General features: G+C 48.9%; 2 protein-coding genes across 10 annotated transcripts in view; both read right to left on the bottom strand.

The window, feature by feature from the left end:
• TEX264 (testis expressed 264, ER-phagy receptor) overlaps positions 1-2,178 on the bottom strand; it is a 31,102-nt gene extending 28,924 nt beyond the window's left edge. For 3 of the 6 annotated variants that reach the window (XM_060022602.1, XM_060022599.1, XM_060022603.1), the window contains exons 1-2: positions 2,057-2,178; positions 982-1,057 (exon numbers count right to left, since the gene is read on the bottom strand). The gene's annotated coding sequence lies outside the window, so the exon portion shown is untranslated. The other 3 variants (XM_060022601.1, XM_069541160.1, XM_060022600.1) reach the window with 3 other exon arrangements.
• Positions 2,179-8,997: 6,819 nt separating this feature from the next.
• The window catches only part of RAD54L2 (RAD54 like 2), an 87,481-nt gene continuing 77,469 nt past the window's right edge, over positions 8,998-19,009 (bottom strand). For 3 of the 4 annotated variants that reach the window (XM_060022596.1, XM_060022597.1, XM_060022595.1), the window contains 5 exons: positions 18,620-18,816; positions 15,982-16,181; positions 14,691-14,780; positions 12,236-12,328; positions 8,998-10,380 (listed from right to left, as the gene is read on the bottom strand). In XM_060022596.1, the coding sequence (XP_059878579.1) occupies positions 9,386-10,380; positions 12,236-12,328; positions 14,691-14,780; positions 15,982-16,181; positions 18,620-18,816 (1,575 nt within the window). In that variant the 3' untranslated portion in view covers positions 8,998-9,385. The remainder of the gene's footprint in view (positions 10,381-12,235; positions 12,329-14,690; positions 14,781-15,981; positions 16,182-18,619; positions 18,817-19,009) is intronic. The other variant, XM_060022598.1, reaches the window with a different exon arrangement.

The following is a 19,009-nucleotide window of genomic DNA, read 5'->3' as shown; positions in this document are numbered from 1 at the left end:
AGGGGGGGGGGAAAAAAAATCGCACCACAGAGAAGACTATTTAAAGAGGAATGGAAGCATCTGACCCATTGAAGAACATTCTCACCCCAAGTACTTAAAATTTTAAAAGCTTTAGGAGCTGAAAATCAACATGTTGACCTATGGAAAACAGCTGTATGGAATAATTTGTTTCCCTGTGGGGTTCTGGGTATCAAAATTTTTTGCTGAAAAACTGTCTTTGGAGTCAATGTGCACACCGTTGTTTGTCTCATCAAAAAAACGCAAAGGTAAACTTCTAAACCCTTTGGCATCATGACCTTGAGGTGTCCTCACACTGGTCTTCTCATTGACCCCTGTTCCTGGCCCCCAGCTAGTTTCACTCCTGTTTTCTTTGATGATAATGATGATGGAATCTTCCACTTAGTACTTTACTATATGCTAGGCACTGTCTAAAACGTTCTGGAAACACAGATACTTCATTAATCCTCAAAACCAAGTGGATATGGATCAGAAAACAAGTGGTTAGAGATTAAGAGCCTTGCCCAAGGTCACAAAGGTACTAAATAGAGCCACCTGGACAAAAATGCAGGCAATGGGAATCCAGGTAGTCTGATTCTAGGCCCCCACTTCCACTTTCTCTCCTCCTCCCTGGGAACAAGACTTCCAGGAAAAGCCCCAAGCATTTAATCCACGTTTGGACATCTCTGAACCCAAGGCTCTACAGCTGGAAGCTCTCAAGCATCTAAGGCTCCCACTCATCTTGGGGAGTGATCAGCCCCTCACTGTGACCCTACCCCATCCTCTCAGCTGCACACTCCCTGTCTCCTGAAAGGAGCTTAGTTCCCACATTTCTCTCTCACCTCTAAACTGCCCAAAAGGAATGGGGTGGAAAGGTACCTGGGGGGCCGCAGAGCTTTGGTCAGCCCAGGAAGGGAGGCAGGGGCAATGGAAATTTCCCCTTTTCTCAAGATAAAGGGAAGGAGAAGGGCTGGGGAAGCTCACCTCTAAAGCCAGACTCAATTTTAGCAACTCATGGCATCCAGCACGGCAGGGACCAAACGCTCCAAGTGCTCCAGGGCTGGGGGCAGAAAGAAAATAACCACTGAGCCGGGCACCCTGCCCTGACTGATCTCTTTTCAGGGAAAGTCCACAGGGGCCTCTACAAGAACTCTCTCCCCGCCACAAGGTTGCACCCTCCACCATGCCCTCAGACCCCTTAGGGAAATCAGAAGCCAAATTCCGCCTCAAAAATGTCAGCTCTTCACTAGACTCCTGCTCACATATCCCTGTTCTTGGAGAGCCCTCTTCCTGGAGGGCTCCAGCCACCACACCTGGCCGTGACACAACCCCTGCCGCTGACCCCGGGCAGGTTGTGACCCCTCTCGGGCCTCGGTTTCTCCTCAGGTTAGAGGCCCAGGCGGAGCGTCTGGGCGGGCTGCCCCGCGCTGGCTTCCCGAGGCTGCTCACGTGCGCCGCGGCGGCTGGCCTCGCCCTTAAAGCGCCCGCTGCAAGCAAAACTTTGGCACTCGGGGGGCGCGGGAAGACGTGGAGTCTGAGGGGCCTGCGCGGGAAGGACGGGACGCTACCTCCACTCTCGGCTTCCAGCCCCTGCTCACCCTCTCCTCGCCTATTTACCCAGCCCTTTTCTTTTCAGCCACGACCTCACGGGGTCCCAGGCACCTCTGCAACTTAAAGGAAGTTAAAAGTTTGCAGCCAACGCTTCGAGGCGCGGCCTCAGGAGACGAGGGCGGAGTTAAAGTACGGTTCTAGCCTCAGTCTTCGTGCTCCCCACCCCCTCGCCCTCCCTGGCTCCCTTGCCTCCGGGCGTGCCCTGCACCCGTGACCGAGGCAGAGGGTGATCCGGGATAGTAGGCTGGTCCAAGGTCGCGTTCGGGCCCTTGGACCGGCCGGGGCGAGCTGTGGCCGAGACGAGATGCAAAGAGCGGCTGGGCCGCGGGGGGGGTGACGGTGGGGACGCGGGAGGCCCTGAGGTTGCGCCCGGGCGGACGGAGGTCCCAGGAGCTCGGCGCGCGTGGAGCCGCCCCAGCGTGAACACCTCCCCCGGCCCGGCCCTCACCTCAGCTGCCGCCCGCCGCGGGACGCCGATCAGCGCACGCGGCTCGGGGCTCAGCGGCGGAGCCTGCGCGCGCCCGCCGCACACGCTCGCTCCGCCCCCTCTCGCGGCAGGACGTGGCCGTGGCCGTGGGCGCGTGCGCGCGGGACCCGATGGGCAGAGGCCTGCCCCGCCCCGTATCCAGGGCAACAAACGTGAGCCTGTTAGGGGCCGAGCCTGTCAGGGGCCGAGCCCGCCCCGTACCTTCGTGCCTCCCACAAACTACTGGGTTGCAGATGGTGATTTAGGAACAACCTCTTAACTTCTGGGTTGTCGAGAGCACCCCAGGCATGAGGGGAAGTAGAGAGGCAGTGTGGGGTCCCGGAAGGCGGCACCGGAGAGGATCGTTTGAAGAGGCTTGGGAAGTGCAGCACGGCAGTAAAAGCCTGGCATTTGTACCACCCTAGTTACTGCTACTTTCTCTCACTGAGGCTTCGCGACAGACCTGGGAACCGGGCAAGGCATGGCCACTTGCTCCCGTTTTACAGCTGAGGCTCAGGGAAGAAGCGGGATCCAATCTCCGGACAGCACAAATATCAGCTTCCTACCTCCAACACTCCACCCTTACCTCCCCATTCCCCCCCCCCCCTCAAACGGAGCACAGGGGTGATCATTCATCCATCCAACATTTATTGAGTACCGCTCCCTGCTAGTACAGTTCTAGGGGCTGCGGATACCAAGTGAACAAAACCAAGGCCCCGCCCTCCTGGAGCTCACCGGGGAAACGCCCCCCTTCCAGGCTCCTCCCTCAGTGCCCTAGACGCAGCTGGGGGAGGCAGGTCTGCCCTTCTAGCTTAAGTATTCTAGATAACCCCCCAAGTCAACTGTAAGTTCGTTGAAGACAGGTTCAATCTTCAGCTCGTATTTCTGAGGATCTAGAAACAGCAAAGCACTCTTCTCGGGCCCCAAAGATAAAACCTCGCCCTCTTGAGAGGCCCAGTCTTGCAGTGGAGGGGCTGGGGGAGGTGACAACTATGCTCGTTAAGATTGGCTACAAGACAGGCGGGGCCAAGTGCTACTTTGGTGCTCCTCACATAGAGGATTGATGTTTGGGAGGTGAATCATCTTTTTGTGGATCCCATTACTGTACTAGCAAAGGGCAGACTGGACACACACAGGCACTTATAGCTGGTTTCCTTTCCTTCTGCTTCACATTTGTTCTGCCCACAGGCAGGGAAGATTGAACCGCACCCACAGGGCTCTGGGCCAACTAGCGGAATGGGTAGCTGACTCCTCAGAGGCACTCAGGGCTGGGCTAGCAGGGTCGTGGCAGTTGTTTTGCTGATGAACATCAGGCACGTGATCAAACCCTTTGGGTGCCCCAGGCAAGAGGACTATACACTTGGAAGCATTTCCTGTGAGACGAGGAAGGGCCAGTACCCTCAGAGACAGACAGCCTCTGTATGGTCAGTTCTGCTTCTCAGAAGCTATGAGCTTCTCCCACGAAACTGTTGTCTGGAGCTGCCCTTTCATAACTTGTCCTGTCTGCTCACTTCCTTTAGCTTGGTTGGGGAACTCCAGAGCCCCACGTCAGAGTTCAGGGTGTGCCTTAGGAGCTTCAGCACCTCTGTGGTGAAAGTAGAGTTGGCCTGTGACTGGGGCTGCAGGCCATCAGCTTCCCAGGCTTCATTGCAGGCTGTTCCCAACAAAGCAAGCCCTGATCTCCACCGGATCCCTGCAAGGCCTCCACTAGCCACCAGGAGGCAGTAGCCCAGGCACTTTCCACTACCCCTTGCAGCAAGTCTGAGCAGAGCTGATCACCTAGCCGTCTGCCTCACCCATGCCCCACTCCCAGTCCTATCTCCCAATAGCACATATTCTCCTCTCATGAGCCCAGACTTGGCCTTTGTCTCCTCCTGCCTTCCTCTGTCCAAAGAATTCCTACAGAAGCACTTTAACTCTCCCTTAGTAAATTCCAGAGAATGTTTCCCCAAACTTGGGAAACTAAAGCATAGACCATCCCCTCCTTCCCTACCTCTTCATGCTCCAAAGCCCTTGTTAGTTCTCTGAGGCAGTGGTTAGATCCTCTAATTCAGATGACAAATGGAGAACACACATGCAATGTAAGATGCTCTGCAAACCCTGCCACCAGCCATCTCCCCCCCTCTGAAGGCACTGATGCTGTGCCCAATCCCTGGCCACTCACAGCCTAGTTAGGGCTGCCCCTGCAGGACTTGCCATGACTGAGGGACCAGCTAGCCTCAAGCCACCCTGAGTCAGCTTCGCTGTTTCCTCTAGAGCCAGGAAATGCGGTCCTCTTCAGGTGAGCAAAGGCAGAAAATGCCTAATGAACCCCACTGCATAAAAAGAGCCTGCCAGCAGTCTGCCCTCTGTTCCCACCCCCCACCTTCACAGGTGCCATCTCAGCATCCAATATGCTCTAAGTTATATCCCTTTCACCACCACCCAGCCAAACAGCTGTTCAGACAATTCCCTGATCAAACAACACTGCCTTCTTCAGTTTAAATTTTATTTTACAAAAAGAGAAATAAACTGATAGGCAGTTATACTGACTTACAATTGTTCTGTTTGCTTTTTTAAAAAAGTGACATGAAACACAAGTAAAAATAAATACGTCATAGAAACAGCCAGTTGCCCAGTCTCTGGGGCAGGAGCACCTGCCCTGCTGAGAGAGGAGGGAAGCCCATGATCACACCAGCAGCTGGAACACCCAGCTACAGATGTTCCTCAAAGCCAGGCGCAGGTCCCAGGCCTCAGGGGGTGTCCTGAAGAAAGAAGATGGAAAACCAAAGCCAGGTGCCAGGTCCCTGGGGCCACCTCATCTCTCCCCCACCCCACTCCTCCTGGCAGCAGTGTGGCCTTAGTGGTTATCCATTGTGACCCCCTCAACCCACCTGGACCCCCTTCCCCGACCCCTCTGGAGAGGGTACAGGAAAAAAACAGTCTTGGGCGGGCTGAGGGGATTCTTCTGGTGAGTCCCCAGCCCACCCTGAGTAACACAACCAGATAACAATTTACACCCACGTGCACAAGGGCATGCGTGTGCACACATACACCCTCTCTCACACACACACACACACACACACAAACCTGGGCTGAGCTCTCTTCCAGGGGAGGGCCCTGGGTCAGGTCACAGTATGAGGTCCCCTCTTTTCTGATTATTATCCCAGTAGTGGTAACAGAGAGTACCCAAATCACTCCCAGCCCCCAGCCTTACAGACTCTGCAGCCTGTCTAGCTACCTCTCTCCAATGCACTAGATTACTATATCAAATAGACCTCTGAGAGAGGAAAGGAGCAGACTAAGGTCCCTGAAGAGCAAAGAAGTTGGACACTGCCTGCTCAGGAAGTTCATCGTAAGACTTGGGTATTCATAAAAGGCCTAGGGCCAAGCCAGTGGCACAGAACAGACATTAAGGGGTCACAGTGGAATACACAGGACAGCAGAGAAGAGTCAGTAGGAGGGAAATAGAGTCTGAAGGTGACTGATGGAGAGCATAACCTTCTCAGGCAGACCTTGAGGTGTGGATTTCTTGGGAACAGTCAGCAGAGGGCCAGAAAGTCTCTTGGGGAACTAATGGGGGAAGGAGCTCTTCTCTCAGGAGTTTTGATGGGGGAAGAGTCACTGAGTTGGGTGCATAGGAGGCCATGGCTCAGAAAGGAGAGACTGGTCTTCTGTGGAATCACAGGGAACTGAGAAGCACAAGGGGGTCATGGCCAGGAACACTAGGAACAAGGAATGTAAAGCCCCAGAAGACCTTCCCCATGGGATGAGGACTCAGTTCCAGAGCAATGCCAGGCATGAACAGACAAGCAGAGAGCCTTGCTCTGCTGAGTGCTTTGGGAGTGACAGTCCTACCCAGATGGCTAAAGTTTGGTTGAATGTTTCAACCTATCAGCAAAATATTACCCCAACGATTTGCTTCATGTCCTGGAGTGGGAAATTTTCATATTTAGTTGTGAATCACAAGTATATAGTGATTCCACACACTAATTCCTAGGGAATAGAGTTCCAAGGACCAGAGACATCCTTAAGTCAAAAGATGCTTAAGAAGCATAACTCAAGGGGGTGAAAACTTTGCAGATATCTAATCTGAAGAAAAATATCTGGATCCAACATGGTTCATTTACTTTCTCAATTAACTGGCTAATCTGTCTCTGTTGAATTTTTATCTACAAAGGTACTGAGAAAAGGGAATAAAGCATTATTACAAATGGTAATCCTGAATTATTAAATTGTACTATATTCCCTAGGCTGAGGATTTAGGCTAAACCAGACAGATGGGGCTTGAAAGGCCCTTGAAAACATTCTATGGAAGACAGTAGCGAGGCAAGATACCTAGACCTGATCTTCTGCCCTCCCCCTTATCACCATCCTTCCCTTACTCAGGCCTGGACGGTGCGTGGACATCAACACCAAGTGTTTCTGATCAAAGGAACTGTAAAACATGGTTCTTGGGCTCTGAGACATTTCCTGCTACCCTCACACATATGCTTATGTTTGGTGTGCATGCATGCTTGCCTACCAGCACACAGAAAGAGACGACAGAAAAGTCAAAGTATTTTCAGGTTCAATAAAAAAAAACAACAACGAAACAAACCATGGAACCAGTAGCACTCTTAATTTCCCATGATCCCAGCCCTACCCCCTTACACAATATAAGCTGCACATATCAAAGAAAATCTTGTCTAGCCAGGTCAGCCTCCCAAAACTATGGCCTCTCCTGAGTTGAAGCAAGACCCAGCCCATGGAACCACTGGGTAGAGAGCAGGCACATGCTGCCACTCAGAACACCCATTACTTCCCGGTACCTTCAAAAGCCCATCCCTCCAGTGACTGGTTTTGGTTCCTTGCTGGGATAGTTTCTGGATTCTCAGAGCTTGCTGCTGTGATTTCCTAGAGGTGAACATAGAAATATCCCTCCTTCCACACACACACACACACACACACACACACACACACACACACACAATTTCTGGGATCCCAGTGCTCCGGAGCCTTAGAGTTGTAAGCCAGGTTGTGAGTGTGCTCTGCAAATCAGAGATCCAGGCTAGCTTACTCCCATTAACCAGCCTCAACCTGAGAGCCCACTCTAACTGAGTCCCTTCATCATTCATTCTTGGGATGCATCTGAAAGAGAAAGCACTGGTTGGAACTGCTGTTTTTAAATTATTAAAATAATTTGCATAGCTAAATTGTAGGTCTAAGGCTTCTATAAGTAGGAGAGTTAAATGTCTGACAGGGTGCTTATGAAAATACAGAAAGCAAGCTCCCTAAGTTCCACTTTTGGTGTAACTGAACAGTGCACACACACACACACACACACACCCCCATCCATCAGCCATCTCCTTGTCTCTTCTCTGGGGATAATATGCCAGAGTGTGCTAAGACTCCCCAACAATGGAAACAGGCTGGTCAGAAGAGTTGCAGAAGCAAGCAGATACTACTAGGTGTGAGCTGGCTAAGTTGCCTCCAGGGCTTGGCAGAGGCAGGTGCAGCAGCTGCCCAGTGAGGAGGGACCCATGGGTAGGTGGTAAAGCTCTAAAGCCAGACAGGGTTTGTTCATCATAAAGAACTGCCCAGCAAGGTCTTAGCAGCAGGGGGGAAAAAGGCAATATGAAGACAACCAGTGTTTATGCTTAACGCCTAGATGCCCCCTCGCCCCTGGCGGAGACCCAGAATGACTGATGTATTCTTTTAAGACGATTTAAGTCTCCTACAGAGGAAGGGCTCCTCCATGTTCCTTCAAAGAGGATGGAGGTAGCAGACACCAGGCCCACAATGATCATCCGATAGGTTGAGGAAGCCAAGACATTTCCCAATAGGAAATCAACAGTCTGTTCCCTCAACCCAGCAGCCACCTATACACAGCTTCACTAGTCAGCATAGAGAGCCTGTCCCTAAGGTCATCCCAGGAGGACACAGCTCCAAATTTGGGGTCACTTACTTCCCAATTGCAAACTCCATGATCCTAAATTTCAAGCACTGTGGAATGAGTCTCACCATCACTAACTATCCGTCACAGGATTCCCTGATCTTCCTGAGGGGCCATTTCCTGAAAACATAGTTGTTTAGTGTAAACCTTGGTCAAGCCTAACTTTCTTTCCTTGGTCAATTCACCATCTACCCAGGATTTATTCACCAGCAGCTATGGGGTCTGAGATATCTTAAAATTTCCCTTCCCATCTCCTACCCTCCTTACCCTAACCTCCCCTCCCACCCCCCTAAAAAAGAACCAAGACACATGAAAAGTCCAAATAATAAATAATTGCCCTTAAGAAATAAATTAACATGGAGCTCTCTAATGGAGAAGGAAAAGGAAAGGCCACCAGAACAGGCAGCTGGGGGCTCAGTTCCAACCTTGTGAAGAATGTTTTTTCTGGCCACAACTCCATGACCTCCCACTCACACACTGCAATGCTTCTCCCTCCCAGTCTCTGCACACAGACAATCTCACACCCCAGAAAGGGAGATCTGCTCAGAGACAGCCACTGGGGAAAGAGACACAGATTGGTAATGCCCATTTTCTCTAATAATTTCCCCCAAATTTTAAAACAAGTCTGGCTCTGATAACCAGGGACGTGGGTTAGCTGGGCCTTGTCTTCACCCAAGTAGAAGGAAACTTGTGGTTTCCATGGCTCTTCTCCTGGGCTCACCCTGATGTTCATACTAATAGTTGCCATGAACCACCACACTCTGATTTCCATTTTACAAAAGATAAATTCATTTCTTAGTTTCCCCTTTAGTCCCTCCCTCCCTCCCTTCCCACCCGCCTTCACCCCTGCTCTGTTACATACATGTAAGTACAAACATAAACACACACACAGGCACACACACACATACCTGGTCTGCTTCTTTCCCACCCCCTAAAAGGATTCCACTTCACGTGGAATCTCAGTCTGCCTACCCTTCTTCTCTTACCCTCCCTCCCTCCCCTTCCCTCTCCAGGCCAAGCTAAATCACCCAGTAAGGCAGCTCTCTCGGGAGAGAATGTTCCGAAAGACAGAAATGGGATGTGAGCATCTACCCTCAGATGGGCAAGCAAGCAAGCAGACAGCATAAGCAAGGCAGGCAGGAAGAGAGGCAGACTGCCCTGCCTCTCCATTCCTGTTTTAGGTCCCTGATTTCCCACTATTGCTGCTCTGTTGGATTATTTTTGCCTCTTTTGTTAAACAGCAACAGAGCCCTGCCACCTATGGTCAACCACCCTTCTTTGTCCTCTTCCTTTTCCCTCCTGCCAAGTGCCCTATTCTCAGAAAGCCCAGATTGCTGCCTTCCATCTTGGTGGGCAACCTGCTGGGGCCCCGAGTGAGCTGCAGAGGGGCTCCCCAGCTATTTCCCAGTGACCTCTATTACATCATCGTCCTTATCCTCATCATCATTGGAGCTGAACCCCACTTCAGCAACCTCATGAGAGTCAAATGGAGGCACCTGGGACCGGAGAAGGCCGCCAGCTGGGTAGCCTGCATGTGGGGATATGTAGCCTGGGTAGACAGACATGCCCCGTGAAAGGTTGCTGGGCAAGACAGGGGAAGGAAAAGGCGCAAACATCCTCGGCTCGGACAGGAGTGGCTGTGAGAATGGGAGTGAGTAGCTGGGTAGTATCCCTGGTACAGAGGGGTTGAGCATGAAGGAGGGGTTGCTGGCAGTGACTGAGGTAGCCGTGGAAGAGGAACTGACGGGGCCTGCTGGCACCAGAGGGTCAGTAGTCACTGGAAACACCAGGCGGGCATCTGCCAGCAAATTGGACAGCTGGTAGTAGGAGGGGGTACTGCCCATAAACAGGGAATTCTCCCCAGCCTGGGAGGTGAAGGGTGGGGTGAGGTTATGGTTTAAGGAGACGGGTGGCATGGCAAACCCGCCAGAAACTGGATACCCGTGTTCATACGGCTGCACGGGGGCTGGCAGATGGCCCTTCCTGGACCGCCGGCGGGCTGACTCCTGGGCAGCAGGTGGTGTGGCCAACTTTCGCTTGTGGCCCCTTAAGTCCAACACTGGGTGCCTGTCACCACAGGGCTGGCCGGTCACCAAGAGGGAACTATTGAGGCAATGACCCCCATGTCTAGGTTCAGTCCCAAGAGCTGTCCCAGGAACAGCACTGCTGTCCACAAGTTGAGCTGGGGGGCCAGGCAGGGCAGCATTGGAGCTTGGGGAGCTCTGACGGGATTCCCGGGCAGCAGCCACATCTGCATACTGCTGGAGCTCACTGATGATCTCCGGGCTGTCTGGAGAGACAGGCCTGGCCAGCCCCTCAGGGTCGGGGGCTTTGGGTGATGAGGCACTGTGTCTGCCGTTGCTTGTAGACTCGAGAGAAGGCCCCTGGGAACCTGGGGACGAAATGTAGGTAACTGAGAACCAGAATGGTCAGGGAGAGAAGGCGGGTGTAAGACAAGATTCCATTAAAAAAAAAAATCCTGTCCTGTGGTCCCCCAAATTCAAATAGTTTGATGTGCAAACAACATCACCCAGTCAATTTTTCCCAATCACAAAGAAAGAAGTCCTTTGATCTAGGAAACAAGTCTATCCATGCAAAGACATGTAACTTCTCTGTACCCCAGTTTCCTGTAAAACTCCACCAAGGTGGATCCTATGAAATAAAGGATATGAAATGCTGAAAGATATTCTTTTAGTCACACTCCTTCTGGGGGCAAAGATGGTCAGTGACCAGGATGGGAGAAAAGAGGAAAATGAAGTTCAAAAAGCAGTCCATCCTGGTTAAAAACAAAACAAAATCCATGGCCATGAAAGTGAATGGGGCAACTGGGAAATCTGAAAATGGCCTGACTAGTAGGGAATATTATGGGATTGTTAACTTTTTTTAGTGTGATAATGGTTTTGTGACTAGGAGGAGTATGTCCTTAATCTTAGCAAATGTGTGCTGAAATATTTAGGGATGAAATGACATGATGTCTTCAACTTACAAATAGTTCAAATAATAGGAAGGAGGAGAGAGAAGAAAGTTTATGAAAATGATAACAGTCATTGGATCTAGCTGTAGGATACATGGGTGCTCACAGTGCTGTTCTTTCAACTTGTCTGCATGTCTCTCAATTTCCATGATAAAAGCTGGGAACAAGAGCAATCTAGCTCTCATACCCTCATACCTCATGGTGGGAGGATAAGTGAGAACCACTCCCACAGAGGGGACTTTTGCAAGAGTTCCTAACATTGTTAATGTGCCACACATATACTCTTTGATCTGGCAATCCCACTTCTAGGAATTTTTCCTATAGATACACCCATATGACTGTGAACCAGTACTGTAATGGTGGAGCACAACAATCTAGATGTCCAGGGACAGGGAACTCGGTAATGCACTGTATTACACCCATCTAACTGCATCTTGTGCAAACCTTCACTGAGGAACATTTAAAGAAAGGATAAGGAACAAGCACTGAGATACACTAGTGAATGAAGAAAAGATCAAACAGTATATTACAGTAAATTAGCATTTGTTTAAAAATGCAAAGAAAAGTTATATACATATATACATTTTTTTAATATACACAGATACACACGTGCGCACATACATATCCCTGTACCATGTGTATGTATAGAATATCTTTTAAAACAAAACAAAACAAAACAAAACAACAACAGGAGGGACTTCCCTGGTGGCGCAGTGGTTGGAAATCCGCCTGCCAATGCAGGGAACACGGGTTCGATCCCTGCTCTGGGAGGATTCCACATGCCACAGAGCAGCTAGGCCTGTGTGCCACAACTGCTGAGCCTGTGCTCTGGAGCCCGAGGGCCACAACTGCTGAGCCTGCATGCCACAACTCCTGGGGCCTGCGCACCGAGCCCGTGCTCTGCAACGGGAGAGGCCACTGCAGTGAGGGGCCCATGCACCGTGGCAAGGAGTGGCTCCCGTTTGCTGCAACTAGAGAAAGCCCGCGAGCAGAAACAAAGACCCAACGCAGCCAAAAATAAATAAATAAAAATAAATAAATCTATAAAACAAACAAACAAACCAAACAAAACAGGAGTAGCACCTCCAGGAAGGAGCAATGGATGACTGGAAGTATGAGGGAAGAAAAACTTACTTTTCACTTTACGCCTTCTTGTACCCTTTGAATTGTGAACCATGCACACATTACCTATTCAAAAAATAAATTAATTACAAACCAACCCCCCCCCCCCAAAAATGCCATGTAGGTCAACGGAAAGTAGAAGCCACTATACCTGAGGCAGCCATCTGACCATCTTCAGGGGCCTTTGGTTTGCCAGTCGCCCGGACAGCAAAGATTCGCCCATCACTGGTACGGATGTATGTCCCTAAGAAGAAACATGAGGAAGACTGTTAGGAGCAGACATGCAATACAGCCAACCCTGGGAAACTCCAGGCCTGGGCACTGTGGGCTCAGAAACAGCTATAAAACTGGTGTCACATCCTCTCTCAATATCCCTGAAATGAGGAGTGGGATGACTGAGCTGTGGACCCAATAATACTCACTTATTCCACAAACATTGACTGCGTGACTACCATATACCAGACACTGTTCTAGACACTGAAGTACACAAGACAGAAAAGGGCCCTGTCTCACGGAGCTTAACTCTAGAGGGGGAGATAGACAATTATACTAGAAAATATCAGGAAAGGTTAAATGCAATGGAGGAAATAAATAGAGTGCTGTGAAAGAGAGTAAATTGGCTCCTTCTGTTCTGGCCCAGGTCCTCTTGATCTGGAAGGAGCCTTATTTCCTCAATAACACCCCTCCCTTGGCAGGAATAATTCAAGACGGCTATTCTATTCCCACACAGCACTAGTCAACCTTTCCTTGGTCTTGAGCATGTCATTTGATCTATCTCTTGGTAGGGCTGCCTCTTGGCCAGAGGTCAAAAAACTTTTTCTTAAAGGGTCAGTTAGTAAATATTTTTGGCTCTGTGAGCCATAAGGTCTCTGTTGCAACTACTCTGCTGCTGTAACATGACAGCTGGGTGTGGCTGTGCTCCAAAGGTCTTTATTTATGGACACTGAAATGTGAATTTCATATCGCTTTCACGTCACAGAATACTATACTTTTGATTTTTTTTTTTTCAACCAATTGAAAATGGTTGAAAATGTAAAACCCATTCTTGGCTCAGAGGTACAGTAACAGGAAGCAGGCATGATCTGGTCCGTGGGCCACAGTTTGCATACCCCTGCTCTAGGCCAGGAAGAACCCAGTAAGGGGGCTACATATGACCTTCTCTGGGTGTCATGTATTTCATGGCATCTTTTCCCTGAAACTAAAAGTACTTTAACCCAACAGAGGCTAGGGCAAAATCTCCTTACTAAACAAAGACCCTCGGGGAGCCTCACACAGCAGAGGCTGACATGAAAGATAGGCTTCAGCTGTGTCCTAACACCATCCAGCCCAGATTTCTCCAGCAATCTCATCTGGAGAACTCCATAAGGAGGCCAGAGGCAGTGGACTTTTCAAATGGCCACACTGGAAAATTCTGTCATGCAACCCAGGTATACTTATTCATCCACCCACTACATTTTCTAATCAGAGACATCCACCCCACTCTAAGCAAGTAGGTAAGACGGCACAACAATAAACAGGTTGGCTTATAACCCATTCCACAGCTCATTCCCTTTGATTCTGGCCTCCCTGTGTGTAGTGTAAGTGCTAGACATTAAGCTTTTGACTGCTCAGACATCCATTTCAAAGACATCCATCTTGGGTAAACAAACTGCCAGCCGTATGGCACAGCTACTAGCTAAACTACTAGGTAAGGAACCAGGCTGCTCCCTCCCTTGAAAAGTTCCTTTTTAGAAAGCCTGAGGTAACCTAGGTAACTAACCCTTGAGTGAGCTCGCTCTTCCCTTCCCACACACTAATTCCCATTCTTATGTTTTAAATTCACCAATAAAGGGACTTCCCTGGTGGTTCAGTGGTTAGGACTCTGTGCTTCCACTGCAGGGGGAACAAGTTTGATTCCTGGTTGCGGAATTAAGATCCCACGAGCTGCACGGCGTGGCCAAAAATATAAATAAATTCACCAATAAAGACTGAACCTGCGAAACCCTAGCCACCCCACTCTTGGACCCTAATAAAGACAGAGACCCAGGTCCACAATCTCTTTCTCTCTCTCTCCCCCCACAACCTTCCTGTGTGGCCCTTGAGTGTGCCATGTACCCTACAGGACCTGTGAGTAGTAAACCTTGTTTTTTCAAAGTTCCTTGATGATTGTTGCTGAGGTGCATCTTGCAATCATAATAAGAACAACAAGGGCTGGTCTAGCCACAACACTGGCTCTGGGGAAATGTATGTTGGGGCTTGCCACAAGTACTACAGGACTGGATGAGTGCCCCAGGCATTCCTAGCCGATACTATCGATAGGCTGAGACCAATACAAAACACTGTGTGTATCCAAACCCACTCCAAGAGTCTCCATAAAAACGATGGCAAAATATAGGAATGCAGGGACCCTAACTCCTTTCTTTTAAGCCACTGACAGATATCCTTTGAGCCCACCCCACTCGGCTAAGCTCCTAGAAATGTCATTTTCTCATGTTTCCCCCACGTGTTACACTCCTATAGGATGATTCCTATCTTCTCTCTAGCTCAAACCATATGTATTTGTTTTGCTTGCCAGCCCACCACTCTCAACCAAAGGTAGGGAATAAGCCCTTTGGTCAGGCTCTCACCTTTTGTCCCACGGATGATGTGGATGCTCTCACCAGCATTAATTCTTGCCTGTACGTCTGTGGAGCTGTTGAGTCCAGGAATAACAATATCTAGTGGAGACAACAGACCTCAGATTTAGATTACATGGGGCCTGACTGAAGGAGGGAAATAAAATGCAAAGTCCACATCCACCCCTGTTCCTCAATGGTTTCCCTAAAGCGTCTCAGTGGAGCAGAGGTCAGAACCAAGGAAGTTTTGAAACCAGCAGGGCCTCTCACAACTGTCTAAACAAAGAATACTGTGAAAACAAGAAACTTTTTAGAAATCTGATCATCTTTCTGATCAATTTTCCTTGATTTAATTTAAAAATCATAGAGTTTTTGGTTTAGAAAAAGTTTCAGTTCAAATGTTTATTTCTATTTTTGTTTCTCCCTCCCTAAGCTATTTGCATGTATCTGCTGCTCCTGTCACTATGAAGAGAAAGAGCATTTTCAAGAATCAGCAGAGAAACAGGATTATGAGAGGCTCTCTCTTTTTTTTGGCTGTGCCGCAGGGCATGTGGGATCTTAGTTCCCCGACCAGGGATTGAAACCACACCCCCTGCAGTGGAAGTGTGGAGTTTTAACCACTGGACCACCAGGGAAGTCCTGAGAGCCTCTCTCTTTGTTTTTAATTTGTTTCAAATTTTTTTCTTTTTTTTACAATGAACAGCTATTATTTTCATACTCAAAAAAACCAATTAAGATGTTTTCATGAAAATGTATTATGAGTATTTCTAGATAACAAGATGAAAAACAGCATCATGAAATGCTTTCCTTCCCAATTACCCTGAACCACAGAATCAATTGCAGGGACGGATGGGCTGCCCAACTCCTACCACTGGCCCATCATGCTCGATCTACATTAAACTTACAAAGAAAGAAGCAAGCGACATTTAGGTCTTTTAACTAAAGAGGTTGAGAGCTGTCCTTCATACCCACCTGACCCTACAAGTCAGGCAGGACTCAACACATTCACACCTCTCTCTGAAGGCCAACCCTATGTCCAGTGACATTTCCACAATCTCTGCAGTGTTCAGAGTCCATCCCACCCACCACATTCAAGAAAACCCAGTTCCATGTTGCTCTTCTTAAGACATTTCATTAGAATGCAAATGCTTCAAGATCAGGGACTGCTGCCTTCTCTATTTTTACCTAGAGTGCCAATGTAGTATGGCCTAGAATGCAAACATTGTTTAATAAATACTTCCTGAATGAACAAAGTAATTTTAAAAGGGACAGCACCCTGGAAGAGAACTCAGGAGCTCCCAACCTGTTGTGGTGACCACCTTCTGCACAAGGACTCCCGCACGTTGCAGGTAGTTGATTGGGAAGTTCATAGCTGGATTTGTGCTGGAGGCAGAGCTTACACTACCTCCCAGTGGGACATGCCGTGGCATCATGGGGATTGGGGTGGACTGTACAGGACGAACACTGGCCACAGGCTTCTCATCACTCTTCAGTGTTGGCTGCCTAGGAGAGAAAGAGAAGCACACTAAGGAAGTTTGGCAGAACAGCCCTTACTTATCTTTCTGCAAAGACTGCTGAGCCTCTCCAGACTTCCCCATTCTACAGCCTCAGATGCTGCTGAGAGAAGGATCAAAAGAACCTGCAGGGTATGGTAAATTCAAAAGGAGACTAGAGGCAGGGCTGAGACAGAGAGGAGACAGAGACAGCAAGGGATAACGCCTCTCAGAGTCTAAGAAGAATCAATGTCAGTGGAATAATGCCTTTTTGGAAATGTGAGGTGACATCTGCTCCTCTAGAATTTGGACTGTCTACATAAATTAGGAATTCGTCCTTGGAAGGAATTCGTCCTTGGAAGTCAGGTAGAGGCAAAGAGGCATTAAGTGGGGGGGAAGTTCTTCAGAACACGGTGCATACTAATTTGAAGATAGATGGGTGGAATTTTCCCACTAACCCAAGAAAATAGGGCCATGTGACGTCACATGTTCTGGTGGTCTTGAGACTATCTATCCAACTTTAACCATCATTACCCTCTGAAATCTCAAGTTTCAATAAGTAATGCAGACACCTCTCTCTTCTGAATTACTTTTCAATGGACTTCTCCCAGGGCCAATCCCCAAAGTGCCCCTAAAGTCACAGCCACCACAAAAGCAGCAGCAGGCAAAACGCCGTGCACAGAAGTTGGGCTTCTACATGGCACAGAGCCATGGCCAGTCTGAGTACCGGTTGTGCATCTCTTACTACCAAAGTGCCAAAATGTTATCCTGTGGTCAATGATGCATTCCTCACTTTTCACCTTCCTTTCAACTGGATGTTGGTACCTTGAGAAAGCTACTCCTTATTTAAGGTTTCTGAAATAAAGCCCCTGTCTCTAAGATTTCTGAAGTCTGCATCTTTGGTCTTTAGTTCAGAGAAAGAGAGCCTCTTGGACTGGTATGCTCTTCCTCATCTGACTGAAGACTGGCACATAAAAGAACACACCACTGCTGTTGGAGTAGGTCTGCATGTCTCCTCAGTCACACTGCTCTCAGGTTGCCTTTGGGCAACCCCTGGGGCCCTGTGGATGCCATCATTCCGAGATAGGCCAGGTAGCACGGCAAGCACACCAGGATCTGGGACCCACTTCCGCAATGCCTGCCCAAGGTGGCTATGCAGGAGCTGGGGGCCCTGCTCAGATGTCAATGGGACTCTTCTCAGGATAAGAAGTCAGAAGGGTAACAGGAATCTAGCCTAAGCCCCATACTCTGCAGGGGCTAAGGCTAGGAATTTGGGCGGAAAGGCCTCCTCACATGTACCCAGACAGGATAAGGAATCAGCAGGATCATGGGATGGCTCATCAAATGCTGTGAGAGGCCAATGCCTCCCACAGGGCCAGCGTTGGGCCAGAAAAGGAGCTGAAATCTCCTCACAGCCCAGCTCATTTGTCACATCTTCCCTCCATATGGCTTTTCTCCTACTGGGTTCAGACTTAGTCCATTCCTGCTATTACAAGGAAAAGCCCAGAAAAGAGATAAAAGGGGTGGAGGACCAGAGAAGAACATACTCAGGCAACAGTATCTTGGAAAATGACACAGAAATAAAGTTTGAAGGCTTTGAAACATGGCAATTTTCTACTTGAAAGCATCTTATACATAAAAAGTAGCAAATTTACTCACCAAAATTTAGTCTTACATAAAATCTTACATGGCTTCAGTTCCTTTAGAAACTCATTTGACAAGTTTATTTTTTTGTAAACATGGAATAGTCAAAAGAAACAATTCTTAAATCTATCCCTCTCAAAATAATTATCTTTAATTCAAGATAATCAAATAATGTAAAAATGCAAACCAGGCAATCAGGAAGCTGATCTGATAAAGGCTATGAGGCACTTTGTCTTGTAATGAGGAAAAAAAACAGAGATAACTATTCTATAATTTCCTACAAAGAGCTTTTCTCCCACCTAGCAATTGGCGTCCATGCTGTTCCTATTCTTAATAGTTCTGGAAGCTGTACTCAAGAAAAAGATTTTTTGCTCAGGAATAAGGCGGACACAGAGTGAAATCCCATTAGGAACAGCAGGATTCCCTGACTGCAATCCAAGACCCACAGAAGACCTGGCCTTCACTCTTGAACTTCGCTGCTAAGTGAGGGCTAGCACCAAGGTGCTGCAGATAGGAAGCAGCTGTGTGGGAGGGCTGGGCATTTGTGTTATGGGAAGCTGCATCTCCTCGGGAGTCCAGAGGGACTCTCCTGAGTCACAAGCCCAGCAGCTCACTCTTCCAGCCAGAGCTGCTTAAAACACCAGGGCTGCTGAACTGCTTCAGCACCTCATCCAAGAGCAGAACCTCTCAGTTCACAGCAGCCAAAGAGCAAGTTGTAGGGTCTCCCTTTATTTAAAAAAGGAACCAGTTGAAAGGCTTGACCCTGGCCCAGCAGCAAATCTTCCTCCCTTTTCAGTGACTCACCAGTTTCTCTGACTGAAGGCAGGGATGCTGGTCAGGCTCTGGTCACTGGCGGGGTAATACTGAGCATATGATGGGCGGGTGTAGGGGACCGATGTACGTTTGTCTTCCTCGTAGCTTTTCTTTGCTGCTTTTTTCTCAGCTTTGGTCAGCTTGTGATCCTTTCGGTTAAGGAGCAATGACTCATGCTCAAAAGGCTCCTGGGGACACAGGAGGATGTTGATTTAATTACCAGTCTTTGTGACATACAATAAGCCTTACTTTGAAACCAAGAAATGGCTGGCTGTCTCCAGTACTTAGCAAAGAGCCTGCTCACAGACACACAGGTGGGTTTACTGTCTTCCTGTCAGCAGCATAAATTCTCAACTCTAACCTAGCACCAGCTTTGGACAA

The sequence above is a fragment of the Delphinus delphis genome, chromosome 10 (assembly GCF_949987515.2).
Source record: "Delphinus delphis chromosome 10, mDelDel1.2, whole genome shotgun sequence".
NCBI classification, from domain to species: domain Eukaryota; kingdom Metazoa; phylum Chordata; class Mammalia; order Artiodactyla; family Delphinidae; genus Delphinus; species Delphinus delphis.
Note: the sequence above shows the minus strand (reverse complement) of the source record. Positions and strands in the feature narration are given on the sequence as shown.